Below are 21052 nucleotides of genomic sequence, written 5' to 3'. Positions count from 1 at the left end.
GCAAGTATTTTACCAGTGGGTGCATCTTTGTTGTAACCAAAGTTGTGAATTGAGAAGTTCTTTAAGTGCAACTGAAAAAGGGTTTTCAAACTAATTTGAAAGTTTATATATTTTTGTACATGTAAGTAACAGTAAGGGGTTTGCTGGTCAGTGGACCATGTGCTTTTAGGGGCAAAATATGGAGAGAACAAAAAATACAAGGGGTATTAGTAACCTTCGTCAAATAAGGTTGGGGGGGGGGGGTTAAATAAATGGTCTAGGGCACCAGAGTCCAGACAATGGATTTGCTTGCCTGGTCGGCAAACCAGAAAACCTTTCTCCATAACTAAGAACCCTTAATTGAACTTTACATAGGCTCGGTTAGATTAGTTGAAAAAGAACATGGAGGGGGGTGGACGAGCCTAAAAAACTGTAGCCCAATAGCTAAATAATTCTACTGGGTTTCCATTTTTTTTTTTTTCTTTTGGTGGGGTGGGGGGGGGTGGTAATAAATTTCTTTCGTTAAAAATGAAATCATTTATAAATGATGACCCCCCCCCCCAAATCTTTAGAATTACCCTATATGGCTGTTACACAAGCTGTTGACAATATGCTGGCTTATGACATCCCTGACCTCCTCAAAAACTTTAGAAACCCCTATGGCTGAGTAATTTTCATTTAAACCGATAAAAAAGGATTAGAAGAAGGAAAGAAGGATAGAACAAGCTCAAATACGCCATATTTAAGCTTCTTATAACATCCCCTCTGTATTTAACTTGTTTTTTTTGCTACCAAATGTGTATTTCAAATGATTCAGGACATGGTTAGAAGTCATGTTGAATGAGTTTTAAGTTCTATATATAGTGAGGGTGGTAGCAAGGACTTGGTATAAATTATATATTAGCTATTAGTGCCTTGTATGATAATGCAATATGACTATCTTTTTTATGAGCTTCCTGCGCAATATTCTTCCAGTGGTCATCTGTTGTAACAAAGTGTGAATGGAGAAGTTTTTAAGTGCACTCACACACGTTTCAAAACTAATTTGAGAAGTTTATATTATGTTTGTACATGTAGTAACAGTAAGAGGTTTGCGAGTCAGTGGATCCATGTCTTTAGGGGCAAAATATGGAGAGACAAATACAGGGGTAATTAGACCATTCGTCAAATAAGTTGGGTGGGGGGGGGTTAAAATAATGGGTCTAGGACCAGAGACCAGCCAATGGATTTGCTATGCCTGGCGGCAAACAGAAATTACTTTCTGTCATAACTAAAACCTTAATTTGAACTTTACATAAGGCTCGGTTTAGATAGTTGAAAAACGAACATGAGGGTGGGTGGAAGGCTAAAAACTGTACAGCCAAATAGCTAATAGTTTATGGGGTTTTCATTTTTTTTTTTTTTTTTCTTTTTGGTGGGGTGGGGGGAGGGGGATGGTAATAACCAAATTTCTTTTAAAACTGAAATCACTTTCATAAAATGAAATGACCCCCCCCCCCCCAATATATATTTGGAATAGGTGACTGAGATGTGATTTTCTGAAACGAAGCAAAATTGACAACTGGAATCCGCAGTCATGTAAATCCATGGAACATGTGCTTCTGAAGTTTGACGCAATCACAATGCATTGGAGCGAATATTCTTAAATCTTGGGTATGGCCATTATTTAGCCTCAGTTTCAGTACACAGGCAAGAGATATCACAAATATAATTTTTGGCTATGCAATTCTAGATTCAAACATTTCTGAGCATTCTCTTTCTTTGGTCACAAAAGAAACAGAACCTAACTACTGGCACAAGAGGAACACTTTTGGGCATCTATGCATCTAATTTACATAAAATCAACCCAACCAAAAGGCATGATGTTCAAATACAACAGTACCTACTCACACTTTTCCTCTTTCCTAGTCTCCATATTCTCATATTCAGTCATTGTCTAAATTGTCCTCGCTTATTCTGGTCCGTGACTTCCTCCCATGCATCTCCAGGCCATTGTACATACACTTAAAACCTGGAATGGGTGATAACAGGATGGACTGGCAGAATGGTTTTCCACCTCTTCTGATGAGATAACACTGGGCAGTGGCATAAATAGCTGAGCAATTTATTTACACAGGAATTACATCAGCATTTTGACTTTCTTCACACATCAAAATGAGACCCTCTATGTAGCTAGGTAGAAGGCAGCGAACCCATTGACATCCTGTGGAGATGGGCTCTACTGGTGGAATGATCATGAGCACATTATCGTGGCGTTGGACCACCCCCATCACACTTACAGTGTTCCCTTCTTTGATATACCTGACAAAGAACATTCTCCTGCTTTATTTCAAACATTCATACCAGCAAGGAAGCATAGATACCTCAAATGGGAGGGAAAATAATACTAGAAAAGCAATTTGATGGTTTTCGTAAACTTTATGTTCTTATTGTTGGCAAGACCCTGCAACCCTGCAAATGCAAGAGAAAGAACCATCCATGAGTTGCACAAACTCGTAAAAGCAACTAGTAATTTACCCTTCTTTGAGACGCATGATGCGGTCATCACTAGAGAGGTTACGCTCAGCCAGCCATTGCAGAAAATTTGGAGACATCTCTCGACTTTCCTTCTTTATATCAACCACAGTGGCAGGTTTAACAAACGGAGCAACCTTTGCCCCATAACCAGCTTTCACAAGCGCTCTTAACCCCGATTGGAAGTCTGATATATAGAAATCAGCCACATGTTTCTGTTCACAGAGAATTAGAAACTGATCAAGATAAGTAGTAGCAACAACATATACATGACTAGAAAAGAATTGTTCCATGGTTCAAAAAAACAGATTTACACACAACAACCATTTTATACCTGGTAGATGTTATCCCAATAGGCAAGTATAATTAAGTATTTCACACAGGATTATATATTATTACATATTTTTTTCTTGTTTTTTCCCCCTTTACCATACCATCTGTCACGTGATAGAAACACGTTCTACATACAAAACACATCTGGACACGTTGAAAAAATGGTGACAAGGAGCCTCTTTGTTTCATTGGCATACAAGATTCTACATGCAATCATCCTACCGAAATCAATCTTCAAGTGCTTGATGAGTAATCTGCCAAAAATATTAAAATAAAAGTCAATAAAAAAAGACCTCCACAGTAACAGCATTAGGTTAACAGGGATTCCTTGTATGTAGGACTTATCAAATAGCAAAGAATTTTGAATGTAAGGTTGGCTTCGGCTTTTCTTCTTGTTCTATACGTTCGCTGTTATCCATCCAAAATGAAGAGGGGAAAAAAAAGTAACATGTTTATATGATTATAGTTCTGAAGCTCACATTTTCCACCTAAACCTGTGAAATATGTTGGTTTTTGTCAAAACGAAACCAGGTGCAATACCTAGGTCTTGACATGTTTTGGTAAAAATTTCATAGTTTTGGCAAAATTTCGACCAAGTTTAGGATTTCAATATCTTCTCGGTCAAACCCTTTGTATAAAAAGCAAGTTTCAATCGAAATTTCGATCATGATATAAGTTTCAATATCGTTTTGCTAGTTTTGACTCCAAAGAGGGAAACCTCCTAGAGAACCTCTTTTTTTTTTTGTGATTTTAGCCAATCAATCCCATATAATACAGCATCGTACAACGTACACTACCAACCCAGCCACCCAGGGTCCAAAGCCAAACTACCATTGTGGTGTGATTTTTATAATCTAAAGGTTCCGGTACGATTAATGGCCCTAAAATAGGGTTTGCTACAAGTTTTGGGAACTAATTTGGCCATTTGGGGCCTAGAAGCCATCAATCGAAACCAGCAACCGAAAACTTCCAAGTTTTTACCAAAATTTTGCAGTTTCGTAAAATATTTCACTTTTGAGCCTTGTTCGACCTTGGCTTTAAATCCAAACCTTGAACTTTCCCCAACAAATAACTGCTCGCGAAAAATAGAAACTCAATAGAGGCCTATTAACCTAGAAACTCATTGGTCACATCATTTGCCTCCCTCCTGATCTTGGATTAAAAATATCTCCACGGACAAATTCAAACTTTTCGAGGCTTAAAGCATATTCTTCCTTCTCATTAAGGGGACATATGGATTGACTTGTAATATTAGACATATACCTTAAACAATTTTCTTTTCTTTTTTCCTTTATTTATGAGTCAAATATATTTTGTTGAAGGAAGGAGGGAGCACCTGGGGAAGGAAAAGAACATTCATGGGTGAGCCTTACTATTTATACATGGGAATGTCACTTGCTGTGATGGCAAGAGCTTGGGCTGGCAGGTGTTATGAGTCTGAGGCTTTTTATGAAGGAACTCAAACCAGGGAAATCCAGTTGGAATTTAGCGCAAACAGGATCACAAGGTAGGTTAGGACAATAGAAAGGAGATAAGTAAATAACTTAAGCAAGGCAAATCAGGCAGGTCTAAAATTGAGACTGATGGTTAGCTCAGCAAGTAGAAGGGGCCTGCAAAGTTTGATGAAAATTTTGATGGCTAGATCTTGAGTTTTGGAGTAAACGCCACTAGGAAAGAATGAAAGAAAGAACACCAGAGCAGCAAATCAACTACCAAAACCAGAAATCAATACAAAGGTTCAGCAGCTATCAGTATGAAGAATAACAGATCAGAATAGGTTCTATAAGTAACAAAAGAAACTGATATAAATAGAAAAATATATCTGAAAATGAGGAATCAACAGATAAGTATAGCTGCAGGGTTTAAGGGTTAGGAAAATCTGACCAGCAACTTTTTTTTTTTGGTAGAAACCAGCAACTTTGATAGATAGAAAGAACACAGAGAAGGATAAAACAGGTTAAGAATCAGCCTAAACCTCAGGCTAGGAATCTACTAAAGCCTGTGTAGAGAATTTACTCCTCCACTAAGGAATCCATCTTAGTCTTCACTTGGAATCCTCCAAGTATACCCAGAATCCACCAGGTAAAAACACTAAATCCACAGAAGTACAGAACCAAAATTCCGAAGCTGAAAATAGTTATTTCTTCAACTCAATGTGTGTGTGTGTGTGTGTATCCATTCCAAAAGCTTGTGATCGGCATAGGAGAGATCTTATATCATTCACCCAGTAGGAAATAAGAGCTTCCATCATCTAACCAGTAGGAAAGCTCCAAATTAACCCAATACAATAACAAATAACAAGAAAAGAGGAGCTAACTCAGCTTGGAATAAAATAATCCTAAGCCAAGATAGGCTTTACAATAAAAAATAAAAAAAAGAGAGCGGATATAACTTCTAAAAAACCAACAGCTTGAGTAATTAATAAACCCCATATTTTAGGCCCATAAAAATGGCATCTTACAATGAAAAACCCTTGGACCAAAGGCTCAACTTATATGTAATCCAATCCAAGGCTTATTTTAACTAAATAAGCTCACTTCTGTGATTAGTCAGCATCAGTCTTCTTGCTAAAGACGAGAGCGGACCTTGGTGCAACAGTAAGGTTGCTTCATTGTGACCAAGTGGTCACGGGTTCAAGTCAGCAAACAACCGCTCCGCAAAGCGTGGGTAAGGCTGCATACATTATAATCCTCCCCAGACCCTACAGTGGCAGGAGCCTCGTGCACTGAGTACACCCTTTTTAGTTATCTTGAAAAAGACATTGAAAGTAAGGACCAACCCCCAAATCCACCCTTCCCAAGAGCCTGCGAAAGCAAGACTTGCACTGTGTTACAGCCTTCTTTCAGCCTTACTCTTTACAAATGATTTGCAATGAATACACAAAAGTGCTCCAAAATTTCAAGGGATAGTCCTGTCCATCAGTCAAAACCTCTAGATGCTGGGCATCAATGACCCCACAATAATTAAGCCAGAAAGAGGTGATCTCTAGCTTTTGATGAATCCAAAAAGTGTGCCAAAATCCAAGCAACTATGCCAAAAACAGTCACACAAATATATATATATATATATAATATAATGTGTGTGATGTATTAAGAATAACTGAGTCACAGCCTAACTAATTATTATATAATCTCAATGGAAAATCTGAAAAAAAACCAGCCCAGAGAGACTACAAGATTGCTTCAATAAGAGATGCAAACCATGAAATTCCGTAACTGTACTGATTTAGGCTGCCATTAGATCTTTCACTCAGTGGGGGGTTTTTTTTTTGGGGGGGGGGGGGTGGTGGAGAGGGGGGAGTGTTGTGTGGAAGCTCTTTAGTGTCTTTACCATGCAACAAAAACCACAGACGTCATGTGCTATCAGTAAGAATTCCATAGGCAAAAGAAACAATTAAATGCATGTTTCAACTGCTAATATGTGGGTACATTCACAAGCTAAGAACTTGTCACTTGTGAGACGCTTGTGATGGCTAACAAGCCATACATCAAAACCAATTCTGGCATGGTTGATCAGTTCAATAACTCTTCCACAAAAGCACAACTTCCTTTATAAACATTTTATTTATTGTATGGTTAAATTCACACAGTTGTGTTTTTCAGCAATCAAATCTCAGCTTAATACAATAACTCAACATTGTTCCAATCCCAAACAAGATGTTATAATTAAATAAACAGAAAAAGGTATTTGACAAAAGAAATCACCAGAACTAACCTCTAAATGCCTCACTCCCCATGAGAAGGGACAGTGTTTTGATCCTGCAGACTTTCCACCCCATCCTCTATATTCACACAATTCTGTGGAAACATATACACACCTAGACTCCTTTTGATAAGAAGACTCCAATGGAATACTGCCACAAGTAACAACCTACAAAAAGAAATACAATTCATTACTAGGGCCAGAAGGTATGCAAGCAATATGAAAGAAATACAAAACTACAAAGCAACTATGGCAAATTGACCTCCTTGCCTAGATACTGGTTTTAGAATGACCCTGTAAAGGTGGTTCAATGTTTTCTTCCAGATTTTAATTCCTGCATAAATATGAGAATGAACTTCAAAAGCAACTGATTGGTCATCATTGAAGCATTCCTTTCAATCCTCTTCCACCTCTCTTGATAAGTTCCTTCAAATCCAAATTGACCTCAAACTTACCTCCATAGTTTACTAATGAAATTCAAACTCTTCCGTCACACCCTTCCCACAAAAAAAATTACTACTTCTCTCCAAACCTTGTCTCAAAATATGACTTCAAATCTAATGTGCATGCTTGGGTTTATTTGAACCTTGGTAGTCCCAAGATGAATGCACTGATCTCTAAGGTGATGAAAACAGTAGAAGGCCAACAACACATTGGAATTTTCAATATCATCCTACCCTCGAGTTTTCAGGACAAATATCTTCTCATCTGAGGTTAAAGTTGTATATAAATTACTTCCCAAGGAAAACCAAAATCTCATGATGAAACTGATATTGTTTGGAAGAGTGGCCCAATATTGGCAGTATCGTTCTTCTTGAGAATTAATATAATTTTAGAGTCCTGGGTTATCATAATCTAATCACCAGCCTTTTCATTTATAAACCCATCAATCAAGAACCTTCACCCTAGCCAAAGAGGAGGTCCCAAAACCCAATATCACAGATCCCTTAAAGAAAAAAAGACTTAAGCAAAAGATGGGCATACTTGTCGAAGAAGAAAATTGGTCTCTCTCCCAAGCAACTGGAAGAAGGGTAAGGACGTAAGGTACAGAGGTTTTCATCACAAAGGGAATGGGGAATTGTGGCTGTGCAGTATAGTTTACCAATTCACTTCCTAATCGTCATCCAAACATCTGATGCTGATAATTTGAAACCATAATTTCTTGAAAAGATTTGATGAACCATATTAAAAAAAAAAAAAATCAAATCATTCCTCAAACAAATCTAAATGCATCAGGATATTAAAGTTCAGGCCTTTGGAGAAACAAGTTTTCTCCTGCAACAGTATATGTTCTGCAAATTTGAAACAAAATCTTTTACGCTTTCTAGTAACCGTAACTAAACATATAACTAAACCAAACATAACATTTGAGGCAATAAAACTTTAAAGCATCAATATAGAATGAAGATAATTAATTGAAGAATCCCAGGTATTCCACATTGACACCCTTCAATGGTTTTAATGCTCACACAAGACCAAATATGGTTTGAACATTAAGCATACTCAAGGCCCACCCAAAACCTGCATTTAGCGGAATCCATAAATCAGTTTCATTCTAATTGTGATGGATTGGTTACTGGTTTACTGCTGCACAAAATGGGTATGGAGGTACTGCCATGCTGGGACATGCACAGATGATTCTATGCTACTTGTGGACTGTTAGTGATTCAGGAAAGATTATTATTCCATAGAGCTAAGCTTATGTCAGAGGTGGCAGTTTTGTCAGATTCATGGATAGCTATCATCATCACCAAACCAAAGCTATCCATCCTAAAGAAGTACAGCAGTAGGATTCATGCCTTATTGCCTCATTTTTAAGCCATGTAATTTCATCATTTGTCTGAATATACAAATCAGCATGTGGATCTCTCAGCAAGGCAATGCATAAGCAAACCTGATCTCTTTCTTAGGCCTCCTTAGAGACAAAAATATTTGTCCTTAAGAAGCACAGCAGTAGGATTTGTGCTCTATTGCCTCATTTTCAAGGTATGGAATTGCACCATTTGTTTGGATACCAAACCAGTATTAGGATCTTCTAGCCAGACAATGCATAAACAAACTGGATTATTTTTCTTTGGCCTCAGTTTCCTAGTGCCTCCTTCTGCATATTCAGCAGGATCTAGAGTGTTGTATATACATAAGAATGTATTGTTTAATGAATTAATTAAAAAATTAGTTTAGTTATTAAAATATATAAAAACCACCAAAGTGCCCTAGATTTCTCAATTCCAAGATCCCACACAATCATAGATTGTTAAGGTACCTTGAGAATTATCACCCTCAAATTAAGTTAGCAATAGATGGACAGTGGTTTATGCAAAAAGAAGGAAAAGTCAAGGATGCACTCAAGATACAATCAATTTGCATGCACGATTAATTACAATTTATAATCATTCCCATCTAGGGATTATTAACTATGATAACATCCAGGGTTAGCATTAGGGATTAGACAATTGAAAGGGCATTTCATGTACAAATGCCAACTCGGAGCCATTTATTCCCCTGATCAATAACTCCAAATAATATTTTTAAAACAGACAGGTTGCTGGATCATTTAGACCATTAGTCACGATCTAAATGATCCAATTGTCCGCCATGGGGTTGAAATGGAATCTGTTTTGAAGGGGGGGGGAAGACTCAATCATTTGGCAGTCCGAATGATCTGAGGCTGATCCAATTGCTCAGATCACCAGTCTTACGAAACAAGTACTGTATGTTGACAAATGCATCCAAGAAGGGTCCTATGCAGGCATAAGTCTATGTGCCGGCAGGCATGGATAACCTCTTGATTGCCTAGGGCTCCAAAGCTAATTTATCATTGGAACCCAAACCTACACTGTGATTAGTAACAAACAAGCCAAATATCACCAAATTGATGTGGGTAAGTGCAGGAGATGAAGAAAGAATATGAAAATAGTCCAACCAGTGCCAGTTCTGCTTCCAAGTTCAAAACTAACACCTATCCAGTTTTCAATCTAAATCCATAGCAATAACTAAACCTCTTAAGCAACTTTTCTATAAAAGTATTTGGGTCACACATTGAGACCTTATTTACCCAAATCTTTTTACAACATGTTATTTTAGGTTTGGGGTGTAACTCAGTCCAGATTAGTATTTTCCAAATTGAAGAAGGATGGAATCAAACATTCCATGAAATGTAAGCATTAGGCGACACCTTAAAATGGAACAATATAACAGAATGAGACAATCGCAGATAATGTTGAACTAGCAAAAATAATATCCGTTGTATCCGAGCCATACTATATCATATCAATATTACCACGATTAATAGCAAAACCAATGAGTACAACTAATATACTCTACAAGCAATGACAAGAACGTCAATGACGATGATGACTGAAATCAGTCTAGAACATTCCACCATGCACCTGGAAAAAAATCCATCCTAGAACAGCAAAACAATAAAGATCCGAACCAGGGGGCGTAGGAATAAGATTAAAATCAGTTTGAAGAGGGAGTTGTTTTGGGACCGAAGGAAATAAATCTGAAGGGGGATGGGGGGAAAGAATTTACCCCAGTAACCTTGACATACTGTCCATCTTTAGCACCTCTAAGCTCTGCATCAGGGTAACTGTTCAAGAACCTCAAGAGGCATCTCTTTCCCCGAACATAATTCCACACAAGCAGGAGCAGAATTGGTGCCACAATGGCGGCAACCACCAGCAAAATCACAGGCTTCCTGACGGTAACCCACATAAAGCCACCCACTAAAAGCCCCATGGCAATCACCACCGCAAAAACCCACATTACGGCCTTGGACACCTTAAATCCAAACTTCACATCGTCGGTGAGATTGGTGACAGCCGCACCGTAGACAGCCTTGGTCATGGAAGCGGAGGGCTCCAACTGTCCGGAGCGACGAGCGGCGGCAGCGCTGCCACCGGAAGAACCAAGGGGACCGGAGGTGATGAGTCCTGTGGGAGGCAAAGGCATAGGACCTGACGACTTCTTCTGCGGGTGGTGCAAGGGCCCTGAACCAGTGGAGGATTTGGAGAGAGGACCCGAATTGGAGGCGGATCGGAGGGATCCACTGTTGTGTTGGAAGGAGGAGTGACGGGAAGGCCTTGATGGAGGTAACCCAGCCGAAGTAGCGGCGTTGGAAGAGGAATCCACCACTGCTATGTCAAACATTTTTCCGAGTTCGCCTGATTTCTTGACGTCGCCGCCGGTGTACGGCACGGCTCGTGACCCCATTGTGGGTTGGCGTTCCTTCAATTGTTCTGGTGGACCTGAAACGTACAAGCCACTGCTCAACTGGTGAGATGGGATTCGAGTTCCCATTAGAAATTTTGGAAAACACAGTCGTTGCAGAGAGTGACTAAAAGAGAGGGAAGTGAAGGAGAGTGTCAAGGGTGAGTGAGTGAAGTGTGGGCGGGAGTGACTGTGATGGTGAAGCAGGAGAGGTGAGGAGGTGGTGATGGTAAAGACTCTAGAGAGAGAAAGCTGAAATGACGCAAACGGGCTTTAGATTGTGTGATAATGGCTTTTGTCTCGTAACGATGGAACAGTAACAGTTTTTGTCACTCGATGCTCATTTGTGTGTTTTCTCCCTGTAACGAACCACGATTTGGACTGAGAGGCGGTGTTAACATCGAGAGCAGATTCTGTAGATTACCAGATTTACCCTTACCCTTTCCCAATTTTTTTCCTTTTTAATATATATATAAATGATTTCTGATGTGGACTAGTGTTTTTTCTTCATCAGTAGAGTCATGGTTTAAGTTGCCCAAAAAAAAAAAAAAAAAAAACCACTTATATGGGTATTTTGAGAGGCAAAACTGTCCAATCAGGCTTGATACGGTCATCGACATTGGTATCAATCATGGATGACAACCATTATTTCATCTTAACTCTCACTTCTAATGGTTAGAAACTTAGTGCACGAGACTTCTGACACTATAGGATTTGGTCACACATAATTTACTCTTGCTTTAGAAAGAGATTGTTTCCTACTCTCTTGATTTAAATTTACAACCACTAGGTTGTAATGTAGCAACCTTGCCATTGCGCAAAGGTTTGCCCTCTTAACCCCTATGGTACATGTAATAAATTAATATGGTCTTTTTCTTATTGTTTCATTGTTCATTTTCTAACACATTCATTATAGTCTTAAACGTTAGATGTGCCTGGGATTATATGCATGGGCAACATCTTAAATTTAATGGCTTTTCTTAAGATGGTTTATTCTTTAATAAGTTATATAGATTGTTAACAATTAAAAAAAAATTAATGTATTATTATATCATGATTAATTTTTGTTATTAAAAAAAAAATGTATTATAATATCATGCATAACATACTCACAGAATTGAGTATCAACCAAACTATCATGTCACAATCAATTATTATAGTTGTGCCAGATTGGAAGCCATTTCAACCTTGTTGGTACCAGAAGCCAACTTTCCTCCCTGTTTTTTATTTTTTAAATTCTTTTAAACCTTCTTCATAAAAAAGCTAGGCTTTTAAAGCACTAATCAAATGATTTGAATGCTTAATAAAAACAAAAAGAATCAAATCACTTGGACAATACTTGGGTTCGAATTTCAAAAAAAAAAAAAAAAAAATTTTATATAGATGAAATTTATTTTATGAAAATAACCCTAAAGAGGGAGTAAATATATATTAGGTCATAGGGCGAAAACAAGTTTACAAACTTTACTTAGAGGGTAAAAACATGTTTATATATAGGCTTTAGAATATCGTTTGTTTGAAAAGACGAAAGGGCAACTCAATGCATGAGACTACTGTGGGATTTAAGAGAGACAAATTTATCCAGCTTTAAATGGATTTAATATAAAAGATGTGTGAAAATTCCATATATGGGTTTGGATTTAACTGAAGCGGAATGGTAAAAAGAAACTATAGAAAAAAGTGGGAAGAGAGGGGTGTGGGACCCATTCGAAGGACAAACCACCCCCCCCCCCCTTTGGTTGCCAAAAAATGTTGTCCAACCTGTCTTCTTCAATGACAAGAGAAGAGCCATACCCTTAAAATGTTAGGTAAATACAGTATCATCAAGATAGGCCCCTTAGTTACATATGGTTGGGATCTTAAAATGATAGCACTTTTCCTTAGCCACATATCAAGTGTCAAGTCTGATAACTATGTGATAACTAGCTAAGTGCCTAAAGGTCCTAAACCATTTATGTCCTTATGTGATGTGCTTATATTGATTTTCCATAAAAGAAATTTATCCTTCAAAGCTCTATCAACTATATAGTCATAAAAAAAAAAATTCACAGTGAATGGATCAACACCGTACAATAGAGGGAATCATATCATGACTCTCTCCTCGTTCACCAAATAGTGAAGGAAAACTTTTTATATTAATGTTGAAATTTACAAATTTTTGATACCTAAGTTGGCACTACTGTAGTAATGATGATATCGATATAAAATTTGCTAGCAATTGACAATGTTGATAACAATGAAATTTTCTTAGATCTATAGTCCCAAACTAGACTAGATTAGTGTGGACTCTTATACTGTAAACTCCCAATTAGCCTAGGTGAGAGTGGGACAACCCCATAAACGACTTGGTTGCATCTATTATTAATAGGAAGGTGTGATGAAAAATTTAGATTGCAAGTTGGTGATGAAAAAGAGGTTAGAACCTTTAAATAAGGTGGACTAGGGGCCACAAAAGGATGAAGGTATCCTTGTATCCGCAAAACTATGTTTTAATGAGAATAAAAAAAAAAAAAAAAAAAAAAAAAAAAAAAAAAAGAGTCCCTTGGTCGTGTGTCCTGCACCAGCGCAGGCCCATGGAAACACCCCAAACATTGGAGGTGATGTGGTCACTTTGCACCTCTTATGATTGGGCGTAGGGGCAGGTGATCAGGTAGCATTATCTCACTAAAAAAAAAACCATGGGAAAATATTCTCTGCACCACCAGGGGAGGATACACTAGCATCTTACACTAAGTATTTTAAACTTGAAATTGGGTGCAAAATCGATCCCTGCCAATTCTGATATGGATCAAATAAAAATCGGTCTCAAAAACCCTAGATTTGGTTACTTTGTACATCCAAGATTGGGATTAGTTGTATGGCCAACTAAATCGATTCAATTTTATTCCAAGTTTTTAAACAGTGCTCCTCGAATGAAATGACATCGGTACATTTCTATGAATGAAATCATTCCATTCATCATTGGTGTGAGACTCTATGCCATTTTCTCAGAGAACCCTCTCCTAAATAATCAAATAATATGGTTCAATATGTTGGTGGTATGATATCCAATCCCCCAAGTCAAACCAATGGGAGCACAAGAGGAAGTTGTGTCACGATTTATATAGGGGACCAAATGTTAGGGAAGAAAGAGTATGTAAAAGGACGAATGATACCCCTAGCATGGCCATATTTTTCTTAAACAATTTTACCATGTTACGAGTTGAAAGATATAGGAGCAGCTTCATGGGACTTGACCTTCATCATTATGGGTTCATCACCGGAGACGGTTCTCTAAGCAAGCAGGGTAATTAAGATACACAAGTTGATCGAGAGGGTTGATTACACATGCTTTGTAATGATCGAGATCATAAAGCATCTATGCAGCCCTCCTCCTCCCATGTTGTTCGTTGGTCTTCTGCTCCTCCTGTAGTGTGGCTTTCCATCTGGCATTCCAATCACTTCCAAAAATCCAAGTTTTCCTATGGAGGCCGTGTGCGGAAGGCCTTGCAAGGGTGATGGGTTTGCACGTCGCCGGCTCCCATTCGAAAGCCATTGCCTGAGATGCGGGGAACCTTTGGAGACTGCGGATCACATTATTCTCCATTGCCCATTTGCTCAAAATGTTGGTTTGGGTCATCTTTATCTTTCAAACCCCCTGAAGTGTGGGTGGATAGTGGCAAGGCCTTAATAAAGCTCAAAGTAGGGAATCCATTGGTCTATGCTCTTTCATCTCTTGGTTCTTGTGGTTGGCTTGTAATGACTATGTCTTTGGCTGGAAGCAATGGTCCCCCACAGATGTCATTGAAGCAGTGCACCAGGCCCAATCGGAATTCCTTCAAGTATTGCAACCATCCAAATCATCTCAAAGAGTGAACACTAGCAAGGCAGATCGGAATCCTTCTCAATGGGCTCCCCTTTGCCCATCTTTTCATAAACTGAACTGTGATGCCTCCAAAAGACCAGGCTAACATGAGGGTGGCATTGGTGTCCTTATCTGAGACCATAAGGGAGCCCCTCTCTTCGCTAAATCTGAGCAGTGTGCTTTTGAGAATATCCAATTGGGTGTAGCCATTGCCATCCGGAGTAGGCTTCTTGAGGCCATCTCTTATGGTGCAGAATTCTTAGAAGTTGAATCTGATTGTGCTGAGGTCATTTCCCGTCTAAAGGAGCCGTATAAAACACCCTCCCTTGCTGTTCAACTGATTATATCTGATATCCTCCACATCTCTATGTATTTTTCGGTTTGTAAATTTTCTTTTATTTCTAGAGGAATCAAAGCTGTTGCAGATTCCCTAACAAGGAAGGCCATGTCTACATCATGTATGACAATTTAATTGTCAACCACTCAGTGGTTATGGGAGATTCAAACTCTAACCTCCATGTGTAACTCCTAGTTAATAATTCAGCCGAATAATTCACGAATTATTCGGCCGAACAGAATTTTTATGAATTAAATAAAAAATTATAACCGAATCCGAATTAAAAATAAAATTTGGTAAAAAACGCTTTTTTTACTGATTTGATTTTAAGACGCGAATAATTCGGGCCGAATCGAATTATTCGGTTCACTTAAACAGTAAAAAATTAAAAAATTAAAAAAAAAAAAAAAAAAAAAAAAAAAAACGTCATATTTGAAACCCACGGTACCCACCACCGAAATAGTTTTTTTCTTTTTTTTTCATCTTCTTCTCCCCCAAATTTCCGCCTCCTTATTATCATATTTTTTCTCCACCTAATTCTTCTGTGACAATCATACGAATCTACTCTTTATTTCATTTATTTCTCATAACTTCATCAGTTCATCGTAAGATAAGGGAGATATCAAGCCTTGATGGATAATTTGAAGTTCCGGGGGACCAGGACAGATTCATATCGTCGTATCGATCAATCTTATTTTATATTGTTGCTTTAATTGTGAAAAATTAGTGCATCTTAGTGTAATATGGGTCTTGTGAACCCAAGCAAAAGGATAGTGAAATTTTTTTGTCGTCAATTTATTTATTTGTTTTATTGTAGTTGTAATCTTGTTTTCATTGTTTTGGGGCCTAATCTATTTCATGAGTAGAAATTGGATTCCAATAACCATTGCTTCCATTGCTCAATGACAGTTTTTTCATAGTTTTTTTACTTTATGGTATAAAATAATTTGCTCTTTCTAAGTATACAAATCAAGTTAATAACTTGATAAATAAAAAATATACAATAAACTATAAAAATAATATCCGAATTTTTTACCCAATTTTTATTTTTTTAATTGAATAATTCTTGAATCCAAATCCAATTCTAATTTTTATTTTGTCCGCTATTTTGATCAAATCCTAAATTAATCAATCGAATTATTTTAAATAATTCTCCGTCTGAATAATTTTTAAATCCAAATTTGCAAACAATAATTGTGTAACTCACGGTTTTCTCAATAGATTTCTGTTACCAAGAAAGGACCACGATGGTACATATAGGCGGCGGAGACTGAAGAGATAGAGATAATAGAGCATCTATATATCCCACACCTTTTGCTCAAGAACCTTTTTTCCTTAGTTTGTTATTACTTGTCATCCTCTCACTCTCTCTCTCTCTCTATAAAAGGTGAAAATATCCTCTACGTTACAAATGCATTCACATGCCCATCACTCCCCACTCTCTTGAAGACCGTCCAGTCATCCATTGCATCTCTCATGACACGTGTTTTTAACGTATATTGTTGATTTAATCAGGATTGAAGATTAATGGTATTATTCTAGCAAAAAAAAGAAAAGATTAATGGTATTAAATTTTAAGAAGCGTATTCTATGCAAACATCATAAAGCACATTGACAAGGAATGACCGAACGGTCTTATATCAATGAGGTTGGTAGCCTAATGATGAAAATGCTCTCAATTTATCACCATTCGAGTCGGCTGATTGTGAATTCGAGTCTTGGTATACTCACTATCGCCCATCGATCTTACCACTTGTTCTGAAAACTATGATCATACGACCATGTATGTACATAGTAATGACGTCAACCGCACCCAACCCCTCATCTAAATGATTGAAAAGCACGATCATATAATATGTACGTACATAAAAACTGGATCCATTTATTTATAATAAATACGTGCTTGAGCTAATTTATAACTCTCAAATGTATAAGTTTAGAGAGGCTGCTTTCTAGTGTTGCCTCGTGGGTGTCTATGACTGAGTGGTTAACTATTTATCATTATTATCATCACCATCATCATTCCTCTTTGTTCATTCAAAACCCAAAAAGGGCCCACATGACTATATGAGTAACTTGTTAACATCCATAATCTATTTATGAGAGGATTCCCATTTGCCATCACTTTCATAAGCTTTTGTAGAAGTAATGGTTGTTGAGTGTCTATTTTATTATTGTAGTTTCATTCTTCGAAGGGCCAAGTAATTTTCCTTCACCTCATGGTAAAGAGATAATTTTTTTTAGTCATGGGATCTAATTGATTGAAAATAATGAACTGATTGATTAAAACTAATGAAGATCATTTAGGACCTTTGTCGATAAGAGACAAAAATTAATGATGAAACTCGTTTTAAAAGTTCAATTGTATCGTCAAATCAAAATGGATGATCATCATTTCCACTTTGGGTGACTTAAAACTTTTGCCAAGTCGACAATGGAAAAAAGATCCTCAAGACAACAAAGTGGGGATATTTTCTCACATCTACTCACATAGTGAGTTGTGGACCTATTTGACAACTTCTATCCTTTATCAAAATTGTGGTTCCCTATGAATGAACTCTCTTATAGTCTCTCATTAGTGCAATTTTACACAATGTTATCATAGGAAACCCTTGCGGCCATGCTCAATGAAAAATGTATTATTTTTTTGAGTAGCGATGGGAAGTAGATAACAACCAAAGGGCTCAAACTCAAGACATCTGATGAACATGAAATTTTTGCACACCACAGCTCACCAATTACGTTAAGCAGTTGTTATGTAATGCTAATTGGACAATGAGTCACAATGTCTAAATAATACTATGACTATTTGTATAATATATTTAAGGAAGAGGGTCTTTTAAGCAAACGGCATTGATTTGCATGCCAATGAGTTGCTACAAAGTAATTTTGTACATTGGAGGACAATATTATTTCACGAGGAGAGAGATAGACATATACTTAGTATACCTTGTCCCAACAACTCAGAAACTTTTATTTGAAAGGATAATATACTACAAACACAGGGGTGCATAGTGACCACCGTGCCCCTCTTAGGGGTGCACCCTTGTGTGTGGATGCAAGAGCCTCTTGTGGACAGATAGCACTAGCTCACATTTAAAATATGGGGGGCATAGGATACTAATTAACAGGAACATAAGGATTATCCCTTCAATTAAACACAGATCAATTAGTTAATTGATGTTTCTAACAAAGGTTTGCATAAATCTATTAATAAATTGGACACACACACACAATGTCTTAATGAACAGTAGCTAATCCCTTATTTAAGTTTTACTAACACCAAACTCCTGGTCGCTGGTTTGACCAAACTTCACCTGAATTATGTCATGCTGATGGCCTGATGTTAAGCTCTTTCTGAATTCAAATGGACCCACACACACACACACAACAATGGAATCGGGTGATTTGACTCAATACATAGTGAGTTCAACTGAGTTAGGTCGATTCCGGATGAATCCAACCAAATCAATTCAATCCAATTATGAGATGATGATTTCATACTTAATTTCGAGTTTTCAAACCATTGTTGTAGAAGTGTGAAAAATTATCTACAACCATTGCACCGATGCAATGAGCAAAGAACCCCTTGAGGTGTGTGTTTGGATGTTCTTAACCGCCAAATACTTACTGCATCTCACTATTCACTACAAACAATTTGAACCCGTCATAAAACTTCTAATGCCATGCGCTACGTCTAAGGTTTTAAAAATATTAAAATAAAATGGATTTTTTTAGTAAAAAAAATATAATTGTTGAAAAGTATCTTTTTAATTGAATTATTTTATAATATTTCTTAAATAAGAATATCTTATTGTATTTGTCATGATTTAACTATTAGGTAATTGACCATGATCCATTAAAATTTCAAAGATACTAAATATACTGATTGACTTGTATAATTCTCAGTTGAAATATTGAAATATGTAGAAGTTGAAGATAATTAGTTTTAATCATTTCATTTTTTATTGTTCTAGAACATAAGGTATTCAACAATAAAGTATTTTATGTGAAGTGAAAAGATTTTCCCTCCTTGAGAAAAAAAAAGTATGTTATCTTAAAAGAAAAATTAAGAGTACAATTTTTTGGTTCACCATTTTTATTATAATAAGATTTTTCCCAACAATAATATAAAAGAAATAAGCTTATCGTGACTTGGATGGTTACCATGCTTTAACTTTAAGTTAATATATGTTTACTCGTAATCAATCACAAACCTTTAAACACGTAGCTTTACAATTGGAAAACTCAGATCATGAGATAAGATGGGGACTGAATCGTTCAACTATACCTTTGCATTAAGGTTATATGAATCAATCTTCAAGATGAAGCAGCCTCATAGGCAATTTTCTGTAATTGTTGCACTCAATGTCTCAATTATCGGAATGTGAAAGAGCATGCATAAGAATATGCATACAGCTCGCATTGTGTTATTTTTTCCTTCTTGATATTTTAAAATTATTTTTTTATAAAGTCTTTTTTTGGTAAAGTTTTTATAAAGTCATTTAATACAACAAATACTCTTGATGTGAGAAACTTTACCCTTCACCTCTCCCCAATGCGGTTCTGAGAATTGGAATCGGATCTGATTTTTACCCGATTAAAAAAATTAAAAAAGATACACCTGGGTTTCAAATTTCCGAATCGGTAATTGAATCATCTAGTGCCAATTCGAATGATTCTTAATCCGCTTCAGATACCATTTGACCGATCCGACTTCGATTTTTCAAACCCTGCACACAACACAGCCTGGTGGCCCATGGCGTTGATGCGCATCCGAGTCTGGGGATGTAAACGGATCGGGTTATTTCTAGGCCAGATAAGGATACCCCTAAATAAATATGGATGCGGATTGAATTCGGATTTTTAACTATCCATTTACTCTCTGACTTGTGCAATTCGAATCTTCCTCCCTCTAATGAATATAATTTATTCTTAGTCCATCTTTCTAAGTTGTTTTAACTATTTTCTTCATTCTCTAGAACCTATTTAAACTTCTAGAACTCTCAAAATCATTAATTGATTATTTGATAACTATTTTTTAGATAATTTGGATTTTCATTCGGATACTCTTTAATCGGATACAAACACCTCTAGACGAATATGAATGCGAATTTGAATTCAAATTTCGACTATCCATTTACATTTATACACCAACAACGACAAAATGCTCAGGCACGAAACCCAAGATATTTGTACACAACCCAAGGTGGTTGTGATCATTAGATGCACGCTAAACACTCTATCAAGCTTTGCGCCACGAAGGATCCAAATCCGCAGCCCCCACACGTTCAGTGGGTTGAATTCCTCTATGACACAATAGGTTATGTGGCACGCATTCGATCAGAAATGTTTAGCCATGGAACCTAAGGCGGTCAAACACTAAGGGTGTTAATCGGTTCGGTTTCGGTTTAAACGGTGCGGATCAGTTTGGTTCATATTTATTTGACTAAAACCATAACCGCACCGTTTACTAAACGGTTCCACTTTCTGAAACCGTAACCGTTTAGTAAACGGTTTCGGTTTCCACAGTTTATAAACGGTGTCGATTTCACGGTTTTAAACGGTTTCGATTTCGATTTATTCCATACGATTTGTAAAACGGTTCACAACAGTTTGTTATAACTTGCAACCATCTCTAAACTGAAGATCATAAACTTATCAAAAAATAATTAGCAACCACAAATAAGAGATTCTATATTAATGATGGTATGTCTTAATTTGATAATCTAGTGTTATTTCTTTGCATGGTCATTCTCCAACATTTAGAACTAATATCATACAATATTTAAATCTAGCCTTCTACAGCATAAAGTATTAAAATGACAGGTGGTTCAGCCAAAACACCCCATCTATGATAACATAATAACATATTAACATAAATGAATTATAAGTTAATGATCTAAAGCCTAAACTTGAACTGAATTGCAATAAATCACACCAAAGCATGATGGACACTTAATTTAATTGTTAATTGTTATACAGATTAATCAGATCGATTTAAACGGTTTTAAATGGTTCGATTTAAACGGTTTCAATTCGGTTTGAAACCAACGGGTTCCGCGGTTAAAATCAATCCAACCCGTTTAACTAATCGGCTTGAAACTTGAAACCATAACCGCCCCATTTAC

General features: G+C 36.9%; 1 protein-coding gene across 1 annotated transcript; it reads right to left on the bottom strand.

The window, feature by feature from the left end:
• Window positions 1-1586: 1586 nt before the first annotated feature.
• Window positions 1587-11012, bottom strand: LOC122069666 (uncharacterized membrane protein At1g16860). Its single transcript, XM_042633731.1, has 4 exons — window positions 10063-11012; window positions 6541-6696; window positions 2497-2708; window positions 1587-2280 (listed from the first exon to the last, which is right to left on the bottom strand). The coding sequence occupies exons 1-4, from the start codon at window positions 10828-10830 to the stop codon at window positions 2088-2090; spliced, it is 1329 nt and encodes a 442-aa protein (XP_042489665.1). The 5' UTR covers window positions 10831-11012; the 3' UTR covers window positions 1587-2087.
• Between the last annotated feature and the right edge of the window lie 10040 nt (window positions 11013-21052).

The sequence above is a fragment of the Macadamia integrifolia genome, unplaced genomic scaffold, assembly GCF_013358625.1.
Source record: "Macadamia integrifolia cultivar HAES 741 unplaced genomic scaffold, SCU_Mint_v3 scaffold688, whole genome shotgun sequence".
NCBI classification, from domain to species: Eukaryota; Viridiplantae; Streptophyta; class Magnoliopsida; order Proteales; family Proteaceae; genus Macadamia; species Macadamia integrifolia.
Note: the sequence above shows the minus strand (reverse complement) of the source record. Positions and strands in the feature narration are given on the sequence as shown.

What these genes read in the sequence shown, in the direction of transcription:
- LOC122069666 (XM_042633731.1), bottom strand. Translation starts at nt 10,830, where the DNA reads ATGGGAACTCGAATCCCATCTCACCAGTTGAGCAGTGGCTTGTACGTT. An exon ending in GGGGAGTGAGGCATTTAGAG is followed by an intron (nt 2,709 to 6,540) that starts GTTAGTTCTGGT and finishes CTCTGTGAACAG; the next exon opens with AAACATGTGGCTGATTTCTA. An exon ending in ATCATGCGTCTCAAAGAAGG is followed by an intron (nt 2,281 to 2,496) that starts GTAAATTACTAG and finishes GTTCTTTGTCAG; the next exon opens with GTATATCAAAGAAGGGAACA.